General features: G+C 44.8%; 1 protein-coding gene across 1 annotated transcript; it reads left to right on the top strand.

Annotated features, from left to right (window-relative positions):
• Positions 1 to 13,138: 13,138 nt before the first annotated feature.
• On the top strand, positions 13,139 to 22,327 carry STC1 (stanniocalcin 1). Its single transcript, NM_001103212.1, has 4 exons — positions 13,139 to 13,282; positions 15,308 to 15,450; positions 16,144 to 16,355; positions 21,974 to 22,327. Exons 1-4 carry the CDS (start codon positions 13,165 to 13,167, stop codon positions 22,242 to 22,244), a joined length of 744 nt encoding a protein of 247 aa, NP_001096682.1. The 5' UTR covers positions 13,139 to 13,164; the 3' UTR covers positions 22,245 to 22,327.
• Positions 22,328 to 23,267: the final 940 nt, after the last annotated feature.

Here is a 23,267-nt window from a genome sequence, read left to right as displayed (position 1 = left end):
AATCACATCATCGGGAGGTCAAGGTGTATGGAAACTGTTTAAAGGGACAAAGGTAAGAAACAAAATAAGAGGACTCGTAATGTTTATTTTCTGATCTTGCATACTGCAAGTTTTCACAATGTGAAAATGATTGTCTTGTATAAAATAATATTCTATTGTGTATGTGTAACAGAGTTTATGTCCTCAGTCGTTTATGGACACTGGTTATTTTTATGTTTTGGCTTTTATTAAGCTGTTAATAAACGTTTACGTATGAGTAAAGAAAAAAAGAGAGAAAACACTAATAGCAGTGAGATAGGTGACATCATGACAGAATCTACAAACATTAAAAATAATAAGAGATGGAGTTCCCGTCGTGGCGCAGTGGTTAAAAAATCCGACTAGGAACCATGAGGTTTCGGGTTTGATCCCTGGCCTTGCTCAGTGGGTTAACGATCCAACATTGCCGTGAGCTGTGGTGTAGGTCGCAGATGAGGCTCGGATCCCGGGTTGCTGTGGCTCTGGTGTAGACCGGTGGCTACAGCTCCGATTGGACCCCTAGCCTGGGAACCTCCATATGCCATGGGAGCGGCCCAAGAAATAGCAAAAAAAGACCAAAAATAAATAAATAAATAAATAAATAATAAGAGAATGTTACGGACAACTTTATATTAATAAATTAGCCAACTTAGATGAAATGGGTAAATTCCTCAGAAGACACAATCAGTTATTGCCTGAGGACTGGGACAAGGCGGGAGGGCATGTATTACAGGAAGAAAAGGGAGACAGTGATTACATAGGGTCTTGCGGAAACTTTCGTGGTTGTGGGTATGTTCTTTATCCTGATCGTGCTCACAGTTTCATGGCACACTTTTAGGAAAGTAAATGTAATAACTGTCGATTATACTCCAATAAATGTATGTAAAATTTTTTAAAATGCCAAAGTACAATTCTCAGCCCTTTCTTATGTTAACATACTGGACATTGTTCATTGCACAACATACATCCATTCTCTTCCTCATCGTTCCCCAAAGACCTCCAGTACTGTGCTTCAAGAGAAAATAACACCATCCCCATTTTCTGGGATTAGCCTTACTGGTCTATGTATCCCCACCCCACCCCCATTAGCAATAATATTTTCAGGAATCACAACATGTAACTCATCAAATGCAAGCTACTTTTCTGGCCAGGATTTGGTCCAGGAATAATGTGACTCAGGATAGTCCAATGATAAGCCAGAGGAGAATGCAGAGGGCTTCTGTTAAAATCAATTTTCTCCTTCTCAACAATGAGCAAGACGGAAGAGAGAACCTCTCACTTCTGAATACCAGAGGGTACTGATATGAAGCCAGAAGCAACTATAATTAATCACCATCATCTAAAGATAAACGGCCCCACAGAGAAGGGAATACCTAAGGAAATTCAGAGTAATGAAGGCAGAGCCATTAGAGTAAGGTAAACCTGAAAACTTGTGTATTTTTTAAATTCAGTTAGAGAAGTTGATACATGCCCTGATTGATTAAGCAAGGTAGAGCCACATTCTCAGTTGTTTGCAGCTAAAGATACCCTGCCTCATACCCTTGATCCCGCAATGGCATTTAACAGTCAACTACTTCCTACTTCATGAACCATTCTCTCCCCTTGCTTTTGATGATTGCACCCTGTTATCTCTCTGGACTCTCCTTTTAAATCTCTTTTGTAACTTCCACTTCCTCTACCAACTATTTCATATGTGATTTCCACAAACATCTTTCTTTGAGAACCCAACACTTTCCTCTAAATAATCTCCATCACTTCCAGGGTTCCTAAACCCTGCCAACCACCAAAGGTGGTTGTCTACAGCTCAGTGTCCCCTCCCAACCCCCTTCATATATTCAGCCACCTCTCAAAATCTTAAGACATCGTAGCATCTTAATTTCAGCCCCAAACTGAAGCCATGATTTTGCATCCACACACACAAAAATCTCTCCCACTAGTGTGTTTTATCTCAGTAAATGTCACCCCATCTATCTATTTCAGGACAGAAACCCAGAAATTATCTTTGGATCTCCCTTCTCTCCCTGACTTCAAAATACCAAACACCTGATCCTATTGATCTGAAATTCTAAATGTCTCTTGGATCCATACATTTTTCTCCAATCCCGCCATCACTGTAGTCCAAATATCATTCAATATCATTCATCTCCCATTGATGTGCCTATTCCACCTTAGTTCTTAACTAATTCTTCCTTCATACTGTAGTATGAAATATGCTTTTTTTTTTTTTTTTTTTTTGCTTTTTAGGACCGTGGCATATGGAGGTTCCCAGGCTAGGGGTCCAATTGGAGCTACAGCTGCCAGCCTACACGACAGCCACAGCAACACCAAATCCAAGCCACGACTGTGACCTACACCACAGCTCACAGCAATGCTGGATCCTTAACCCACTGAGCAAGGGCAGGGATCGAACCCGCAACCTCATGGTTCCTAGTCGGATTCATTAACCACTGCGCCACGACGGGAACTCCTGAAATACACATTTTTAAATACAAAGCTTAGTGACTACACTTGCTTGCTTAAACCCCTTTAATGATCTCTTATTTCCCTACAGGAGAGTTGAGAAATCTTAACATGGACCGCAAAATCATCCTTGGTCTAGCTCCATCCAACCTCTTTGGTCTCATCTAATATTACTCTTCCTCTCCTTACGTTCCACCGACTGTACACTTTTCAGCTCCTCAGACCCACCACACTGCAGCTCAGGATGGCCATGCATACTGTTCCTTGTCCCTAGAAAACTCTTCCTTTCATTCACTGCACACATTTCCACATCAGGGTTGACTAACTAGAGGTTATCACCTATATAGACTAAGAGGGCTATGACTGGGGATCCCTAGAATTGTGGGATTGTCACAATATCTGTCCCCACTATTGTCAAACTACATCTTGGTGATTGTTGAGATTTTAGCTTAAACACCTCCTCTTCTAGGAAAGCTTCTCGGACCACACACCAGATTCAGTTTGCTTATTGTCTTGAATTGATGAGTTGTAACATTCGGCACATGGATTACTCTCTGTCTTAACCTGTAATTGACAATGAGCCAAGCTAACGATATGCATGGAGGACTGAACATAATGGTATACGTAAGAATGCGTTGAACGTTGCCCCTCATAGCCTGTCAAGTGCCTAAGTAACATTTAACACGCATTTTCTCCCGATCCCTGCTGATGGCTCTTGGCTTAGAAATAGTGTGAAAGAAAAATACAGTAAAATAACATGGATAATCCTCTCTATTTCTGTAATTTGGCTTTTAAATGTGTCATTTCATATAGTTATGAAGCCTAGAGAATATATATGTGCAAATTTCTGTTCCCTCCGTACTCGCTGCCCCCAAAAGAGGCATGAGATGGCTATCATGATGCATCCCTCTGTACACAGACAAATTCTTCACATGAAGAATCAACTATTGAGAAGGCACATAAATGTCCTTCTAAGTAAGAGGTGCTTTTAAAAAATTAGATTTTTGTAAACTTTATCAAGTGTACATCCTTTATACCACATACAAATGGGGAAAGGCATTAGCTTAGACATGCCCCAGTAGTTTTGAGGAGTGAGGAGTCAGACCCCTCAAATGAGCAGCAGGAAGAGCTGCAACTCTAAAGGTCTTTTCTTTAAGTAAAAAGTCAATACACCACTGCCCCCTCTCAGATTCATCGAAGCCACCACTGTGCCTCTTCCCTTTTCTCCCGACAAGAAAATTACCCTCAATCAGAGATAGAGCCCTTCCCCAGCAAGAGGCAAGAACAGTTGCCATGGGGCAGTGAAGGAAGAGCAGACAAGGGCAACCCAGAGGATTTTGTTCTGCTGCAGTATTGAAAAGTAGCCAGTGGCCAACTCAGCCTTGACTGCCAGAAGTAGTGTGAGGAGTCAGCAATGAGGAGCTGCACCCAGCAGGTAAATTCCAAGGGAATCAGCATCCCTGACCATCTGGGTGCAGCCTGGCCTGACAACCACCAGTGACTGGTAGCAGCAGAAAGAATGTTCTAAGCTGGAGGAGAAACACCATTCAGGAGTGTTTGTCGTCCTTCTCTCTGCTCTGCTCCAACGGGGCAGTTTGGAAGAGTTTTGTTCTATTGAAAGTAAGGTTTTCAGGAATCTAAAGAGAAGCACAGTCTTTCTGTTGTCTTTCTAAACATTCTTACATCTGAATTAAGTGTTTTAGGTGTCTGTCATAGATTCACTGGTTAGAATCATGCTGTCTAGAGTCCGACAGGCTCTATGTTCAATCAAGACACTACTTCTTTTTTTTATTTATGTATAGTTGATTTACAATGTCGTGCCAATTTCTGCTATACAGCAAAGTGACCCAGTCATATATAATATATTATATATATATACACACACACACATTATTTTTCCCATATTATCTCCCATCATGTTCTATTGGAACTATATCCAATCTCTTGCTATACAGTGGAACCTCACTGCTCATCCATTCTAAATGTAATAGTTTACATCTATCCAACCCCAAACTTCCTGTCCTTCCCAGAAGACACTGCTTCTTACTGACTGTGCTTCTTTGAACCTCAAGCTCTTTGTAGGTACAATATTCATAATCATACCTTTGTTACACCATTGTTATGAGAATTAAATGAGATATGTTAAGCATCTAAAGCTCTGTAGACATTCAAGTAAATGTTGTTCTAATCCCTGCAGGGATAAAAGCTGGTCCAGAGCAAGATCAAGGTAAACTCAGAGGATATGAGCAGGAGCTAACCAGCTTAAAACTGGCATTTCCCAAAGTTAGTTCCAAGGGTATTAACAAGTGTTACTCATTTAAAATCTTTCTAAGCAATATATTAGGGAAACATTGGGTTAAACAATTTAATAGTTTTATTACACGATGTCTGGGTAACTTTAATATACTAGATGCTCATCTCAAACCACCCACCCTCAATGAATTTGAGCATGGGGTTCTTTTCTCATGGTACCTTTCGCAGGACAATTACCTCTTAGAACACAGTCTAGGAAATGTTGGTTTAAATGAATGGGCCTCTGGGTTGTCTGCTAACTCCTGCTTAAGTCAAAAGCTCAGAACCAACTGAGCCGTTAAACATTACAGGACGGTATCCGGTATCTATGAGTTCTTTAAGGGCTTAAAGAAAATGAAGAACTGGGGGAAATTTTATAATAAGAAATTTGTAAATTTCTTACCAAAAAAACGGGAAAAATACAATAAGAAAACTACAAAAAATTTCAAACAGATATTTAAGTAACTGTCTAAAAAATGTAGAATGATGCCATTATGTCCACTGCTGTTCCACACATCATATATTAATTACATAAAAATGTATTTTTTTTTTTTGGTCTGGAATGAGGGTGCATCATAACACGTTTGCTTTTCTGGAGCTCCATTAATATGAGAGCCTAGAGTTTAGAAGGGCCACTGGTTACCTTGATACTGGCCATAGCTTTAGAGCAGACATACACCATATGACGTATGCACACGCGCACACGTGCACACACACACACATACCCCTTAGAGCTGGAGAAGTTCCAACCAATTTCAAACCAAAATTATGAATCAAGCCCCTAGCATGACAGCAGTAGTCAGATTCAATCATTGAATAGTGAAGTGGGTTGGGGGATCCCGCTCCCCACCTTCCACAAGCCTGCAGTGCCCGAGGACTCAGTAAGGTTTGGATTCTCAACCATGTAGCAAATCCTTTTTGGCAATAGCCACAGAGGCTGCAGTGAAGCAAAGCCTTCTCTTCCCTCCCTGAGCAAAGCCATTCAGGGCATCTATTTTACAGCTGATGGTTTTGCATTCACTGCTTCTAAAAGCAGCTCTGGGCTTTCAGTGGTTCTTTCTAATTCATGGCAAAAGGCGACATTTTAAGGAGTGAGTGGGGGAAGGGTTTTGAGAGGGGCTTCGGGATAATCTCACAGCTTCAAAGGTCTTCTAAAGAAATTTCGTTTGGGTGGGGGGAAGAGATACAATACACAAGGAAAGGTCCAGATTCTGGGAACCTTGTTACCGTGGACAGAACCAGCCCCTCAAGTACTGCTCAGGGTCAGCTCGGGTTGAGATGATGAGCTCAAGTGTGCGGGCAACTCCTGAGGTCATGAGAGAAGTGACTCCCTGTCACTGTGCCATCCTCCACGATCAGAAAGACATCTAGACTCATGGAATAAGGCAAAACCATCAGATGGTACCTCTACTTCTTTGGACGGAAAAAAAAAAAAAGAAAGAGAAGCTGTGATTTTAAAAGCCCCAAACACTGACCCTTCCTTCAATTCATCTACTTTTTAAGGTCTGTTTAATATTATGTTAGGAAATATATTTTTTTCTCACTTTGATTTTAACAGGGTGGCTCATTTCTCCTTGTTTTCCCTATTCCAAAGTCCACTGTGAGTGATTTAAAAACCAAATGAAGGGTAAAGCATTTTTACCTAAAACACACACACACACACACACACACACACACACACACACACACACACACAGGAAACTGCCCTTCCTTTGTTAATCGAACAAGAGAAACAGTAAAGACAATCAATCACAAGGACATGAAGACATTATTATAAACACAAATATGAGAAGGAGCAAGGAAAATATGGTTCAAATGGGCTGTATGAAAAGAATACCATTCTGCTGCTGCACATTTTCTTGAGCTAAATGTCCCTGTCTTAGTGCAGAGACTCCCCTGATGCCTTTCCGCCCTTAAGGACCTTCACCACTTCCTCCAAAGCTGTAACTTTTTCTTTCTCTTCCTCCCTCTTCCTATTACTGTCGCAGGAGAGTAGGGAATGACATGTTCAAGAAAATGCTTGCCTGGAGGTCACAGTGTGTTTCCTTTGCACTTGGACTTCCATTTATTCCACTAAATTTCCTTACAATTAATTTTTAAAAGGGCTGAGAGAATTCATTTCCCAAACAGCAGACAAAAACCATGTTCTGTGACCGCCAATGAAACAGCACTTGGTGACCATTTTTGCTACCATTATAAAACCCTTACAGTATAGATTCTGACTCTGCCTTCTGCACTTTATTACTCTGATAGAGTAATCAGAATATGTTGATATTCCCATGATACCCATCCAGAGCCAGGAACCGGTTTATCTTAATTGCACTTTAGCCTAAAGCATATTAAATGCAACTTGATTATAAAATGCATTTGAATTGCCATAATAAATTTCTTGGCAAGATTTCCAAACACCAAGTTAAAAAAAAAAAGTCTATAATCTCCTAGTCTGGCCCCTTTGCTAACTTTTCAGGGTAACTTTGTATGAAGGCTGCTCGCTCTCCACCTCCCCCCTTCTCAGCCAATAAATTCCAAATAATAGATTTGTCTAGCACTCGGGAATGGCTGCAAGACACTTTTTTATTCTTGGACGGCATTTTGCAAATGACAAGCTGCCTTTAGGCTAAATATGTCAGAATGATGCTTCAGCATGGGTTGTTGGAGTATTTTTTTTTTTTTTTAATTTCTATTTCACAGCCTCGTTGGCCTCATCCTTCAGTCTCACTCATTACAGCTCAGAGTTTAACCCTGCCGATTCGCTACCTTGTATTCAGGTCCACACCTCCACGTCTCGCCCCACACTGCACGGTCTGTACTTTTGCAGGGCCAGCGCCATCCCAGGCATAGAGAGATTAAGGAGTACACGATGATGGATGAATTAGTTGACAGCAGGTTATAAGCCCTGGTCTCTAAATGGAGGGGTCTGCATTAAGCACTGGGTGGAAGGCTTACCTCAAACCTGTGCCATATGTCAGGCCTGGTATTCCTGCATCTAACAGAGGGCAGATGTCTTCCTCACAAAGACAGCTGAGGGCAGGACCAAGAAGCAGGAGAAAACGCTCGCGCACAGGTTTGCCCCCACCTCGACCTTCCACCCTTGCCAGGAATATTTCCAAAGGGCAGGAGAGAGGCAAAAAAGTGTCAGAAATTGGATTTAAGGTTATTTAGCCTTGACCTCTGTCTGCAGACCACTGGGAGAAAGAAGGCTCAGGAAAAAACTGGGTCAAAGAAGTTTCGTGATCTTCACTCACCAGGCACAAGGTTCACTGTCACCATGAAATAGAATCCCTTTTTGGAACTAAGGAGCTCAAAGTTAAGAGTTATCTGCTGCATTCTCTCATCTGCCTGGTTAGGTACAGATCCTTCCCCCATAGCACTGGGACGGAATGGTTTAGAAATTTGCTTACAACCTATTTCTCTATTAGATAATAATATACATGGTATAGAAAATGGTTATATGAGAAAGTTTCTAAATATGTCAAACCATGCTAGTGGACTGCAAGCTCACTGGCTAAGTCAGCGATGAGTGACCTAGAGCACAAATATAAGTTATCCCCCTCAAAAGCATCTCCACAGCCTGAACAATGGTCAGTCTGACATAGCCAGGAATTCACAACTTTTCTTTTTCACTGTAAAAGGAACCTCTCCTTGTTGGTTGATTCGGGCGCCCTCCTGTGTCTCCACGGAGTAATAGCTCTTTGAGTCTCCAAAGGGCCATTGGTACTGACAAGAGCGAGCGACACACACACATCCTTTTTGCACTTGTTTCAAGAGCCTGGTGTGAAACTGAAGACTTAACAGGCTGCCCCAGGACCGTGAACTTGTCCTCCCTGATAGAAAGTGACACTGTAACTTATTTCTGAAGGAATGAGACGCCAGCGTTCACGGGAGTTAGAGGCTCCTTTCAACTTGCCTGTTCTGGTTTAAACAGGTCAGGCCATCCTGTGTATTTCTTTTTCCTCCTCCGCCCTACCCCGAGGGGGCAGTGCACTAAGCTGGGGTACGCCCTCCTCCTCTGCGGGGGTCACGCAGCTGAAGAACCCAGAGCACCTTCCATCAGGAGCAAACCTCAGCTAACCTAGCTCCAACGTCCACCCTATGACCATGCTTAAGCCATTTTTCTCCCTGGTCCCAGGCTCTTCCTGTGGGAGGAGTGGATAATGGGGTATTTTCTCGCACATCAGAGGCATCAGCAGCAATGCCTGGCACAGAGCAGATAGGCACCCAGGAAATGCTCATTGAATCCAAACCTGTAAACTCTATTTCAACCCTCTTGCCATATTATATTTCCAGAAAACAGATATTCTTTCTCAAATACAACACTCGTGCATTAGGAACGAGCTTGGGAATTCACAGAGCACAGGAAAAGGTCAAACATTTCTCTGCATTTCCCACAACCCCCAACCTAGTGCCAAGCACTCAGTAACCCTCCCTACACCAGAGGCATAGAGTTTGCCCTCTTAATACATTTTCTCCCTTTCTTTCCTTGGCAGAGTTTAAAGCAATCAAAGGCAAATTATAAAGGCAAAGATTCACTCAAGAATTTGAAACTATCACCACAGAAAACCTGGTCTCTTCATAAAAGGATGAAAATAATTTCCCCCTTCATCTTCCTCTTTTTTCTTGAGGTTATTGGGAAGGCATGACCCAACAGTCTAACAGTGCACAAGTCTGAAATTCTCATCGAAGAATGACAGTGATGCTCCAGCCTTGGTCACCATGTCACACCAACCTTGATGAGTCCTGTCGTCTGTTAACAACCAAAGAAACATTTACCAAGAACCCATGCTCCTGGGCTGCTCTCCCCCAAAGGCACAGAGCTGCTCACTGCTCAGCTTTAAGCGAGCCAAATCCAACAAAACCCCAGGGATCTTTGGCTTAATCTTCTCACTGAACTCGTGCCAGCCTCGCACGGGCACCGCCAGGGCACCATCACCCAGCCTTAGGGGTTGGCAGCTTCTCCCACCCACTCCTTTGCACTTTCCCTGCTTGGGGGAAATGGCAAAGCGCCCCACCCCTCCCACCCACTGCACCTGGAGGCACCTCCAACTTGTGCAGCCTCAGCCCAGCTTGGGTAGTTTCCTCATCCACCTTACCTTTGCTTGGGTAAGTTAGCACCTTCACAGAATCCCCAGGAAGCACCTGCCTAATGGAGATGCTAGACAGTCTTGTCAACCAAAAACCATAACCAACAGGTGGAGAAGGGGAAACTCTGATGGACATTATTTCTATGATCTTTACACCGAAAGATTTGTTTTTCCAATCAAGTTCTTGGGTTGCTTGATCATTTCCATTTTATTTCAGATACCTCTTATGACTGTCCCCCTTCCTTTGTACGGATGCCACCGTTGTCCAGGACCTCATCAACACAGCCTGATATTACTAACCAGTCTTAAACCACCATTCTTTTCTTCCTCCTGACCGTCATAAGTCCCAGCAAAAGATCTTCCCCAAATGCTACTTTCGGCATATTCAACAATTCCTGCGCAAGAACCCTTGACACTGTTGCTTGCAAGATAAAATTCAGACTCTGAAATCTGATATTCAAAGTCCTTTATAGTCTCTTACCCCTCCCCCACCAGGAGAAGTTGCAAAGGGAGCAGACATCCCTCCCCACATTCCCCCAGCTCTTCTATCATTACTGTATCAAAGTCCAAGACAAGAGACAAGACGTCCTTGAACTCTGAGGAAGAAACTTTACATTGTGCATATCTACCTAAGCTTCCGCTTCTGCCTTTGACATTCTCAAGTGCACTGAGGCACCAGCTGTGTGCAAACCAATATGGCTTCCCCGCTGTTGGATTCCTTCAGCTGACAGCTTATCTGTCGTCGTGAGAGACGTCACACACCTCGCTAGGAACCTCCAGGCACATGGGAGGAAGTGAGTAAAGTAAGGAGGCACAATAAATCCACATCAGCGGAAACACAAAACACATCCTGACACTTGCGGGACGATCTGTTCTGGTGGGAGCACCAGCGCTGGGGGCACAGAATGTGGATGATGGAAAGTGAGTCAGCCAGTAGCCCAACCCAGGGGAAATCTAACAAGAGGGTTTTTTGCCTTTAACAATAAAAAATGGCCAAGGAGGTAGAGAATGCTGAGGAATGGAAATCAAAATCCTCAGGAGGAATATGCACTCGTCTATTCTCTTGCTCTCCATCTAGACGAAAACATCAAGCTATTGTGTTCAAGTGCCAGGCATCTACCACTTTGGCCTAAAGAAAGGAAAACCACCTCCAAGATGTCCAGAACACAAACATTTGTAAAAATGAAACACCATGGCTTTTTCCTGAAGTCTTAAAAACAGCAGTTCACATCTTTCCTGCCCCGACCCTCCCATGAGGCCTTTCCCACATCTCTAGCCAATGCTGACCGTGGCCGTCTCTTACCAGGCAAACTCCTGACATCCCGAACTTTTAGGAACTAAGACTGGGAATGGCCATCGTCTCAACTTGTCCTCCTTCTCTCTCTCTTCTTTTACGCTCCCCCACTCATCCCCCAGCTCCCAGCCTAGAAACTGCTTGAGAAATACCAACATTGTCAGTGCATCTAAATTGAAATGCACTCATTACTGAATGAAAATTTGAAAATCCTCTTTCTTTTTTCTGTCCTTTATGTCCTCTATTCCTTTTTCTAGCAAACTTCATGCTTTCCAAACAACTTTTTTTTTCTTTTTTTGCAAGGGAACCTGTAATCACTTAACAAGCTTACTCCCCACACACATGTAGAGCTGATTCTTGGCTTGTGGTTAATAGAGTTGGTGCTCTTTCTTCAACCTTTATTTAAAGATTTGAGGATTTAAATGGAAGCCCCTGGCTCGGTTTCCTTGCAAGTTCATCTTGCCTCTGCCTGTATGAATCCCCAGTGGCCCTTTCTCATTTACCTCCCCCAAATGTTTCAAGGTTGTCTTGCTTAATCCCTTCACTTCAACCCGACCCTGAACGACCACCTTTCTGCCTTAAGTCCTTTCCGAGATCATTAGCCTCCTTCACAAGTTAGGGACAAGCTTTGGTGTTGCCTACAGCCCACTTCCAAGAGAATATGAGCTTCTCTCCTAGGCATGTTTGTGATGCCACTGTAATTTTCTTATTACGTCTAGAGCTTATCAGTCTTCTCTCCTACACATTCTGGTCTTCAACCTCTTCTTCCCCATCCTGCCCGCCCCCTTACCCCCTCCGCCCCAAGAAATGAACTGGTTTACCCAGCAGGTTTAGTCTTGCTCTGGCCAGCTTATTGTTTCAGCGTGGTTATGAAGTGGCTGGGCTTGAATACACAGTTTATTAATTTCCAGGCATTCATGATGTCTCCCCGTTGAGTGTAGTGTGTGCAGATGGGCACGTGTGTGCCTATGGTAACTAATACTCTTGGAGTTTGCGGTCCGGCTGGTAACTAAAAAGATGGAGCCAAGGTTAATTTGTGTTACTAGAGAATCATAGTTTAGGAGGTGTCAGGAATGCTGGGCTCCAACTTTGGCATTTTACAGATTGGAAAACAGGTAGAGGAAGGTAAAAGGACTTGACCACGGACACAGAGCTAGACAATAGAGGGACTGAGGTCACAGCTCAGAGTTGTCATAGCCCAGTCCTCAGGGCCCTTGGGCTCATATATGGCCCTTCCCAAGGGCTCATGTACATGAAAATTCAGGATGTTCACATACGACTAAAATGCCTCACAGACCTATGAACCTGCTCATGCTGAGAAGATAGGCGGGTATTGAGCATGTAGCTTACAACCCAGAGACTGAGCTGTGGAAATTAGAGTAAAACTGCTATCATGACATTAAAATACTATCCAGAGGGACCCCACTACTCATCCTGCCAGTGCTGCCCATCCCTCCTATTAGTACATTTTTTAAAGATGGATAGATATCCCAAAGCACCTTGGAGATCGTCATATGATTTCCCTTTAGTTCCATCCATACAAGTCATCCCTTAGTTTCATGAAAATAGCTTTTTCATACATTTTTGCACACACCGTCACACACACATGAAACATTGGCAGCAGGTACTTTTAATTTGCTGGAAAATATTTCTAAGAAGTCAAACAGCTTCAGCCCAATGAGCATGCCCTCCGATTGGCTAGCCAGGCCAGTTGCGGGACCTGATTGGTCCCTGATCCTGAAGCCCGATAAGAACGGCTATAAAATCCCTGGGTGCAGCTCTTGGGCCCCCAGTTTGCAAAAGCCAGAGGTGCAAGAAGCAGCGACTGCAGCAGGAGCAGCAGCAGCAGCCGAAGCGCCAGCAGAAGCGGCATCGACAGCAACAAAAAATCCTCATCAAATCCTCACCTAGGCTCTCAGTGTATCCAGATCCACATCTTCACGCAAGCCGGGCGAGGGAAAGAGGAAAGGGGGGGAGGAAAAAAAAAAACCCAGTAACTTAGCGGAAACTTCTCAGAGAATGCTCCAAAACTCAGCAGTGCTTCTGGTGCTGGTGATCAGTGCTTCTGCAACCCATGAGGCGGAGCAGAATGATTCTGTGAGCCCCAGGAAATCCCGGTTGGCAGGTCAGAACTCAGGTAAGCGGCAAACCCAGGACCGGTTTCTCCCCCAAAGAGCTGTCCTCATTTGCCTCTCGTTTTTTGCAACTGTGTCTGTGACGGCTGATCTTGATAATAAATGTGCTTCATGCCTGATGGCAATAAACTGCCAGTGTAATCCAATAGCCTTAGGAAGTGGAGCTCCTTTGTTTAATAAATTGCATGCAACTAACGAAGAAGCTGGGCGCTCTGCTGAGGGTATTTCATTGCATAAGCCTAGCCTGATTGCCTGAAATCTGGCACGTACCCTCTTGGGGGGGAGGGGGCGGGGGAAAGGCTTGAATGTTGGCATGCTTCAAAGCGCTCTCTATACTTTCCAGAAGCTGAAGCTGATCTTAAGGTGAGACGTGATTTGTCTGATGCTGTCCCTCTTCTTTTACCTTTAAGATCCTGTAACTTGACTTACCGGCCCCTTCAGAGAACACACAGAAAGCTCCCTCTGCAGATTGATTTACAGAACCCTAGCCCTCCAGTCTGACAAATCCAGGGCAGATTCAGAGAAAACCCTACACATCCCACCCCTGCCACTTCTCCTTCTGTCCCTCCCTACTCTCTCCAGTTCCATTCAATCCCCATGCAGCCCAGTGGCCAGAGAGCCCCTGGAGGGGGCGGGGGAGGGGGGGGAGTATTCCTGAAATGTAGCAGCTCTTCCTCCAAGGGGGAGGTCTCGATCTAGTCCTGACTCCTGGTGCAGTTAATTGTGCATTATCTTGGCCTCTACAGGAAAAGAGTCCTTAGGGAGCCAGCATTGACACCTCTGCCTTTTGACTTGGCTTGTCCAGCTTGCTCCCCTTCCATCACTGCCCTCTCTGCCCCAACTGTCAGCAAAGATGGGATCGCAGGTGTCCAAATGCTGCAGACGCTGCTCCCCACGGAAGAGCACAGGTCCCCACCGAGCGAAGGGCTTTGCTTCACTTCCTTTTGTACTTAGTTGCTATAGAGATGCAGTGATTCACAATTCGAGCTTGCCTAAAACAATAGCAACCCTAATGCATATTAAAACTGCTTAAAGCAAAGTTATAATTTGAACCCTTGGAAATATATAATTAGGGAAATGACTTGTAACATCCCAGAGGCTTGCGGGTGGCTGGAGGGGGAGGGGCCGCCTTAACCGAACCGGGCTTTTGATCTCAGAGGAGAATCCTATGGTATGAAGGCTGCAGATCATTTCTTGCCGAGCTGCCTGCCAGAACACCCCCCTTCTGTAGGAGAGAAATTACTTTTATGGGAGATCTTATCCAGAATTGTAAAAAGCCTCGTGCAAGTTCTTTGCGGTTTTCTTCCAGTCTTGCACAGGGTTGCCTTGGCCTTGTTATTCTACACCTGTGTTTCTCTTCTTAAAAAAAAAAAAATGGCTTTTAATATGAGAGATTATGCATACCTCTAAGCACTGTCCTATAGAGGGGGGGTTGGGATGAAACATAAAACACAGGATTTCTTTCTGCCAATAGGGAGGTAAGTTAAAAGCCTGAAATCAGAAGGGTCTCCGAGTGGACTCCTGGCAAATTCTTCTTTGCCATTTGGACTAAAATTCCATCCTTATTACTCTGGAGTGTATTTGTCAGAAGCCAAATGGACTCCCTGGTCCTTCCTCCTCCTAAACTTGACCACCCACCTCTGCCTTCTGCCTGCCCAGAATTTCAGGCTTGAAGCGATGCCCTTTGATTCCACAGACCCGGCATCCAGCACTGTGCATGCCACAGACTCCAACCTTGCTTCTACAGCCACCAAAACTGTATGTGATGGTGAGGACCAGGTGAATGGATGTCCATAGGAACACGCATTCCCTCTCCTCCAGATGCTCTGGTTCTTATGAGCAAAAGGGATTTGCCTGTCCCCTCCCGTGCTCACCCCCACCCCGCTCTGAATGGCTCTAGCTCCATCGTAGGCTTCTCGAAGAAGTTCCTCTGACCCCTTGTCCTTGAATTTTGCCACCACATCAACTTGACCCCTCCCAGCCGTCCCCACTGTTTGACCCAGATTGGATGGATTTGTCTCTTGCAGTTGAAATGGTTCGCTGCCTCAACAGCGCTCTGCAGGTTGGCTGTGGAGCTTTTGCCTGCCTGGAAAACTCCACCTGTGACACAGATGGGATGTACGACATCTGTAAATCCTTCTTGTACAGCGCTGCTAAATTTGACACTCAGGTAATAAGACCTTGACCCCTGCTCCCATGGGCTGCTTATCTTTAACAGTGTGTCAGACAATTGTTCTCAGGAACCAGTCTTGTAGGGAACCAGCTCTGCCTCTCAGCCTCCCCACTCTAAACAGTCATCGCCAATGTGTACACACACACACACACACACACACACACACACACGCGCAGTTTGGGCCAGGAAATAGGTTCTATATAAGCCACTCTCCACCCACTCTAATGCACAATTGTCACACGCAGATAGAGGCTGTCATTTAAGGGAAGGGAGATAAGCAGAAAATCTTTGCCTCTTCCACAGGAAATAAAAATGTGCTTCTAACAAAGAAGTTCTTCTCCCCATATGACCTAGCATGCTAGCTTGTGATTTGAGTTATCACATCTCCATCCCAAACATCCAAAGCCATATTAAGGCTATTTTTAGGCTGAAGGGTGGTTGATTATGGACCATCTCTTTTTCTCCTCTCCTTTCTTTTCTATGGAGCTCAATTCTCAAGGTAGTCTGAGCGAGGAGGGACTTTTTTTTTTTTTTATCCCGGTGGCAGCGTCCAATTTGTTCATTGCAAGGACGTGCAGATGGCCTTGAGATAGTGCCAAAGCGAGCCCCTTTAAGTTCCACCTATTCTATGCCCTGCCCTCTCTTGTCAGCTCAAGCTCAAGCTTGTCTTCCTACCCGTTCCCTCGGCAGGGAAAAGCCTTTGTCAAAGAGAGTTTAAAGTGCATCGCCAACGGGGTCACCGCCAAGGTCTTCCTCGCCATTCGGAGATGCTCTACTTTCCAGCGGATGATTGCCGAGGTGCAGGAGGAGTGCTACACCAAGCTGAACGTGTGCAGTGTCGCCAAGCGGAACCCCGAAGCCATCACGGAAGTCGTCCAGCTCCCCAATCACTTCTCCAACAGGTACCAAACGAGTCCACTTTTTAGCAGTGAGGGTGGAGGGGGAAGTGGTTGGCTGGCCGAGCCAGACACAGAAGGGGGGCGGGGGGTTTAAATCGCCACAGTCATGCTCTTATTTTAGCTTGCAGTCCTTCCAGCTTTTGCAGGAAAAAATATGTTTGTGATTGGTTGTGACAGCTTCAGCTGCCTGGATTTTTTGTTTCACTGTTATAGGAAAAGTCTTCTCATGCAGTTAATAGAAAACTTCATCTGCAGCATCCCTGGGTGCCTTTTCATTGTCCCTTTCCTTCCATAAGCCTGAAGGGGATGGGGAAGATTGTGCAAACAAGCTTTTGAGATGCCACATTTGGCTGAAATGCACAGTACAATTGGCCATTATGAAAACCTTGGTCAAATGTCATAATGCAGGCTTTTAAAACTGCATGTATTTACAGTCAGTCCCAAGCTCAATCAGATATGTCACTAGGTAGCCCAGAGCCAGTCATCTCGCTTCAGTGGGACTGCAGTTTCCTTTGGGAAAAGTGAAATGGCTGGACTAGACGGCTCCCATGGTCCCTGCTGGGTCTATTATCCCATCCCTCCAGTCCAAGGTTTTCTGGAATGATGTTTGGATAACTATTTGGATCACATTTTATCTTCATATTTTGAAGTGACCCCAAGCCACTGAGTTAGTAATATCTGAACATTGAACCTTGCTGGTCTTTGACCTCACTGTCTTTACCAGCCAGGAGTGCACGCCTAATAAATGAGATGGCAGGCATCCTCATTCCATGCCTAGAGGGCTTCCTGGCAAGCCCTGGGCTTCCCTATCTGCGATCAAGTTCAGAGAGGTGCTGATGGCAGGAAGGCATGGCAGGGACCGTGCAGGCAGGTCAAGTTCAGCCTACTATGATGCCACACAGCCTAAAATGACTCCTAGTCCTGAAGTGTTCTGATTCTTGGGCTCTCCAGCCAAATCTGCACACATTCACAAGGATCAGCCCTTACCTGTTCCTCTGACTGCAGGAAAGCCAGCGCAGACTTACCTGATTAATTTCCTGGCCAGGTGCTGCCTCCCTTCCTCAGACGGTGGGCACAGCCTAGTCCTTCTGGGGCTGACCAGTGGGTTAGTCACGTACATAGATGCAGCTGGAAAACAGGAAAAGTCGCTCCTCCTCAGGGAAAGGTTAAGACCTCGGACGTCAAACTTTGCAGTTTTCTGATTTACTCTTAGCTACAGATCAGAGCTCTTCAGGACCTCATGGCCACTTATAAAAATCGTTTGTTCAGTCTCTGGAAGTGGCTCTGTCATGGTCCTAAGCGATGTCCTCAGAACAGGAAAATCAAATCCAGGGTTTGATTCGTTCATGTCAAATGGCCTGACCCTTTATATTGACCTTGGTCACAATATTCTCTTAGAAAGGTTCTTATTACAACCAGAGAGGAAAAAACAAAAACAAAAACAAAAACAAAACTAGCTGATTGAGATTTCTTTTTCTCAAAGGAAAAGAAGTAAAGATTTCTAGGTTTGACAGGGGCTGGGGGCCAAGGATATGTTTGTGTGGTAGCTGAAGGCAGGAGTATGTTAGCAAAGCCGTTATTACAAGCTTTGATCTTTAAGGGTCCAGTGACAATTCTTGATCTATAATGTAGTAACCAATTTTGAGGCAATACTAATGTTTCTAATTCAAATCTTCCATTATGAAAGGAGCGGTCTTACAGAAAGGGTAATACAGGCGTTCCCTCTGGTGGCTCAGTGGGTTAAGAACCTGACTAGTGTTCATGAGGATGCAGGTTTGATCCCTGGCCTCACTCAGTGGGTTAAGGATCCAGCGTTGCCATGAGCTGTGGTGTAGGTCACAGACACGGCTCAGATCTGGTGTTGCTGTGGCTGTGGCATAGGCCCACAGCAGCTCCGATTTGACCCCTGGCCTGGGAACCTCCATATGCTGCACGTGTCGCCCTAAAAAAACAACACAAATAAATAAACAAAAATTTCTTAAAAAAAAGAAAGGCTAATACAGATCTGGACTGGGACCCTATCTAAGAAGAGGCTAGTAATAGGAATTTTTAATCAGGTTATTATTCCTTTATATAAATGCCTTATTTTTACCACCTTTAGAAAATGGTCCCAAGGAGTCTGGTCATCTCTCTCTATCATCTTAGAGGAATCGTCCTTACTAGGGAAGTGGGGAAAAAAAAAAAAACAGCCATCTCTCGAAGACCAGAATCTTCCATGTAACTCTTACGTTTCTCCAATTATTTCACTTCTCCTAGCTAGTATTATTCCTGCTCAGGACTGTAGAGATTTCCGGTTCCATGCTGGACTTGATTTGCTCTATTTAAGCTCCTCACTCTCGTGCAACATCCTGCTTTCCCAGCCTCTGCCCCACCATAGATACAGGCTAAGTTGTGCCAATTGGCACAGAATTGTGAAAGGAAGTAGTTACAGGTTCATTCCACCTTCCTGTGACTTATCGGGCATGAGATTTGGGCCTGGGAGAGTCCAAAAGCCTGTGACCGGACCAGGAGCCAGAACAGGGAAGTTTTCCAGGAGAGAAATGCACTTAAAAGAGCAAGGAGAGCTGCATTGTCCCCCGGGCTGAATTTGCAAACGGCACTTTCAGCCATGAGGGAAGCAGGCAAAATCGATCAGGCAGGCTGGGCAGCTTGAGGTTCGGCAAGAAATTCGACCAGTCCAGATCCAGAGTGGGAAAACTGACGAAGCTTCCAGCTCTCTAGGGCATGGATAGGGAACAGGAAACAGAAGCATAATATTGATCAAGGGAAACAAAGGACTATTTATAAACCTTCACACAGAACGTTCCTAGGCAGTATGTGTGTATTTGGGTAAGCATGGCTGAAACAGTAGCTATGGAGAATATCTGATCTTATTCTTTACCAAGAAAAAAGGCAGCCATGGAATTTTCAAAGAGGGGAAGAAAGAAACATGCTTGAAAAGAGCCTTCTTGGCAGGATGATCAGAACCCTTGGCCCACCAAGTCTCTGCAGGACATCCCACCCCCACCCCCGTAAAGATGAATCTTCTTAAATATTTGTAACTCTTCCTGCAAAGGAAGGGCCTGAAGCAGAGCTGCCCTATTTTGTGTTAAATTGAGGAGGAATGTATGGATCAAACCCAGAAACAGAAGGCCATCCCTGGAAATGACCATAATGATCTAAACTGACTACCTCATTTTACCGATTAAAGGACAGAGACCCAGAGAGGAGAGTGACCTGCTGAAGGTCACACAGCTAGTGAATGACAGAGTTGAGCCTAGAATTCACATGGCCCTGAGCCAAGCCATTTGATTTCCACTTCAAAGATGGCAGCCAGTAAAACCTGCAGCAATTCAAAAAAGGAATACCAAGCAGAATTGAATAAACATGCCCCCTGGTGATCAACAATTAAATCTGTGTACATTCTCTCCTCAAAGAGAAGGCACATCTCACCAGTAGCTACAGTAACATCAAGACTTGGTACAAGAAAGTGATCAAGAAATATGTAACAATTGCCAAGTCAGCTTTTGCTGGAGACGCACTGCCTTCAATAATCTCATTGAGTGGCTTAGAGATAGGAAAGGTTGTCCCATTAGCTCACACAGCCCCTAGGTCAATGCCATATTCCAGCCCTTCATGGAGCGGCATGGGATTAACCTCTGGCTGGCTCGGGCAAGTGGTGTAGACATCAAGGCCACATGATAATAGGTTTCCCCACTTGGAGGAGCTATTACTGGAACCATGGATATTTTCTATTCAGGGGGCTCTCTTAGCCTACCCTTGTTGAGTTAACAAGCTCCATCAGAGAAGCTGAGGGTAGATGAGGGGTGGGAGGGGAGTCACCAAGAACAGTCAGGTGAGAGGGGAGTCACCAAGAACAGTCATGCAAAGGTCCTCCTCAAGAAGCACCAAGAACAGGTGGGTTGTTGGGGGCCAGCAGAGAGAGCAACAGTAAAGGCAGATGTTCTCAGAGATGGAGAGTAGATGCTTTGACATAGTGGGACCAGAGGAACGTGTCTGGCCTTAAAGAGGCGAGGCGAGTTTATAGAATCTTAGTCTCCTTACTGATGTTACACTTCCTCCTCCAGCCCAGAGCATTCCATGTTGACCTGAGGGAAGATATCTTCTCCAGCTGTTCACATCATTTGGTGAGAACAGCTCTTTCTAGAAGTGGAAGGGTTAACTTCTACATTATCAAGTCTTTTTTGGGAGGCAGGAAGGTGAGGGGTCCCCTGATTCTCTAGGATCTAATCACCCTGTGAAACAGACAGAGATCCAGGGGACGCACATCCTGGCAGAGCCCAGGAGATGCTAAGGGACCTGTGGGGGTGTGTGGATGTCTGAAGCTGTTGCTACCATGTAATTGATTCTCAGTCTTTCCAAAACCACTTTTCCCCTCATTTCCCCATCCAAGTGAGATCTGCTTTGCCTCATGTGCTTTATACTTCCAAAGGGTTAGAAAAATGTGTCTCTGGGCAGGGGAGTCCCAGTTTTAACAACAGATGGTTAGACTCCTCCCTCATGACCAGGCTCTATTGGAGACCCAGACACAGCATTTCTCCCGCCGTCCCAGCTCCGTTCTGCTCCCTCCCAGAACGGGGATGGCTTTGCTTCAGTACCCATGTTCCTCTCTATTTACTGGACATCCTTGAAAGGACCTCTCTGGGGGGTTAAGTTATTCTGGAAAGATGTTTGATCCTGTGCTCTGTGAGGTGAGTTAAAAATAAACAGGTTTCTTTTCATGGACGATCTTGTGGCCCGGCCGTCCTTGGGCTCCTCCAAAGAAAGGGTCTCTCCACATAAATACTGCAAATCACTGTCATCAGGAGAGTCCCTAATTAGTAAACACGGAGCTAATAGGTTTTGACAACTGCCATCACAAGATGGAGCAAATGCCTCTCAACTCAAAATGGTAAATACCCAAACTGTCTTCCCAAAGAATAGGGCAAGTAATCTATATGCATTAGATATTAGACAGTTTAATCCTTTCTGAGCCAAAACATTTAGCTGCAGTGTTTGGGATGCTTAAAGAGCTTGCGCCGAGGAGTTCCCACTGTGGCTCAGCAGGCTAAGAATCTGACTAGCATCCATGAGGATGCGGGTGCAATTCCTGGCCTTGCTCAGTGGGTTAAGGATCCAGCTGTGCCACAAGCTATGGCAGAGGTCGCAGATGCAGCTCAGATCAGGTGTTGCTGTGGCTGTGGCGTAGGCCAGCAGCTGCAGCTCGGGAACTTCCATATGCTGCAGGTGTGGCCCTAAAATTAAAAAAAAAAAAAAAAAAGAAGAACGTGCACTGAAGATGAAGGTAATTTCTACCAAACACAAGGTTTTTCTTGTAAAACTTACCAGAAGGCCTACCGATAACTTTTCTTTTGGGAACCCTGATGTGTTGGAGAGAACTCTACTTTGAAAGTTCCATTTATCTTCAGTGGCCACAAAAGAAATGAACCGATCGACAGTTAGTGGGCACTGTGGCCCTAAGACACAGGCACATGAGGCAATAATACAAAGAATACGCACCCATAGCCTGCCTTCAATAGGGGGTCCGTCCAGTCTGGAGAACAAAACCGCCAAGACGAAGGCCTGGATCTTGCCGTGCTCTCACTGGGTGCCCCTCGTCTGTGTTCCCTTTCCCAATGCAGATACTACAACAGACTTGTTCGCAGCCTGCTGGAATGTGACGAAGACACGGTCAGCACCATCAGAGACAGCCTGATGGAGAAAATTGGGCCCAACATGGCCAGCCTCTTCCACATCCTGCAGACGGATCACTGTGCCCACACGCACCAGCGAGCTGACTTCAACAGAAAACGTGCCAACGAGCCACAGAAGCTGAAAGTCCTCCTCAGGAACCTCCGAGGTGAGGTGGCCTCCCCCGCCCACATCAAACGCACCTCCCACGAGAGTGCGTAACCGGGGGCGAGGTGTTCACAGCCTCACCAAACTACTATCATTTTAAGGGTGTTCACGCACCACGTTTGAGTGTACTGTGCCTGGTTTGTTTTTTTGGGATTTTGTTTTTTTGTTTTTTTTAAGTAGTTCCTATTTTCTATTCCCCTTAAAGAAAATTGCATGAAACTAGGCTTCTGTAATCAATCTCTCAACAGTCTGCGATGGCGGCATTCCCACAGACAGAACGTGTGTGATCTTTCTGCCTCTCCTCCGGAGAAAGTAGCCTCTTTTATCACTTCCCTCTACCGTGTCTTTTCCCAGCACCCCTCCAACTACTCTCAAACACAAAACATCCATGTAATTTCCCCAGACATTGTAATTTGAAGATGTGGAGCCCTTTCGAATGGTTGCCCCAGTAGAGTTAGCTGCTAAGAAGCAACTTAATTTAAATGCATGTCTTAAACGCTCATAAAGATGTTAAATGGAATTCGTGTTATGAATCTGTGCTGGCCATGGACGAATATGAATGTCATATTTGAATTCTTGATCTCTCATGAGCTAGTGTCTTATGGTCTTGATCCTCCTATGTCTAACTTCCTTCCCAACCCATTTACCAAATTGCTCGAGCCTGGCTCTCCAGCCAGACGTTGAGCCTGCATCTTCTTGCATCTAATGAAAAACAGAAAGCTAACATCTCTATGTACTGTAACTGCTCAGAGCTTTAAAAGTATCTTTAACAATTGTCTTAAAACCAGAGAATCTTAAGGTCTAACTGTGGAATATAAATAGGTGAAAACTAATGTACTGTACATAAATTCCAGAGGACTCTGCTTAAACAAAGCAGTATATAATAACTTTATTGCATATAGATTTAGTTTTGTAACTTAGCTTTATTTTTCTTTTCCTGGGAATGGAATAACTATCTCACTTCCAGATATCCACATAAATGCTCCTTGTGGCCTTTTTTATAACTAAGGGGGTAGAAGTAGTTTTACTTAACATCAAAACTTAAGATGGGCCTGTATGAGATAGGAAAAACCAACA

This window comes from Sus scrofa, chromosome 14 (genome assembly GCF_054392235.1).
Source record: "Sus scrofa isolate SSC_HxYL_T2T_F1_AM1 chromosome 14, Sscrofa_HxYL_maternal_Yorkshire_Landrace_v2.0, whole genome shotgun sequence".
NCBI lineage: Eukaryota > Metazoa > Chordata > Mammalia > Artiodactyla > Suidae > Sus > Sus scrofa.
Note: the sequence above shows the minus strand (reverse complement) of the source record. Positions and strands in the feature narration are given on the sequence as shown.

Excerpts from the sequence above, each read along its gene's own strand:
- STC1 (NM_001103212.1), top strand. The coding sequence starts at position 13,165 with ATGCTCCAAAACTCAGCAGTGCTTCTGGTGCTGGTGATCAGTGCTTCT. Across the intron at positions 13,283-15,307 it reads GTTGGCAGGTCAGAACTCAG|TTGAAATGGTTCGCTGCCTC; the intron begins GTAAGCGGCAAA and ends TGTCTCTTGCAG. Across the intron at positions 15,451-16,143 it reads CTGCTAAATTTGACACTCAG|GGAAAAGCCTTTGTCAAAGA; the intron begins GTAATAAGACCT and ends TTCCCTCGGCAG.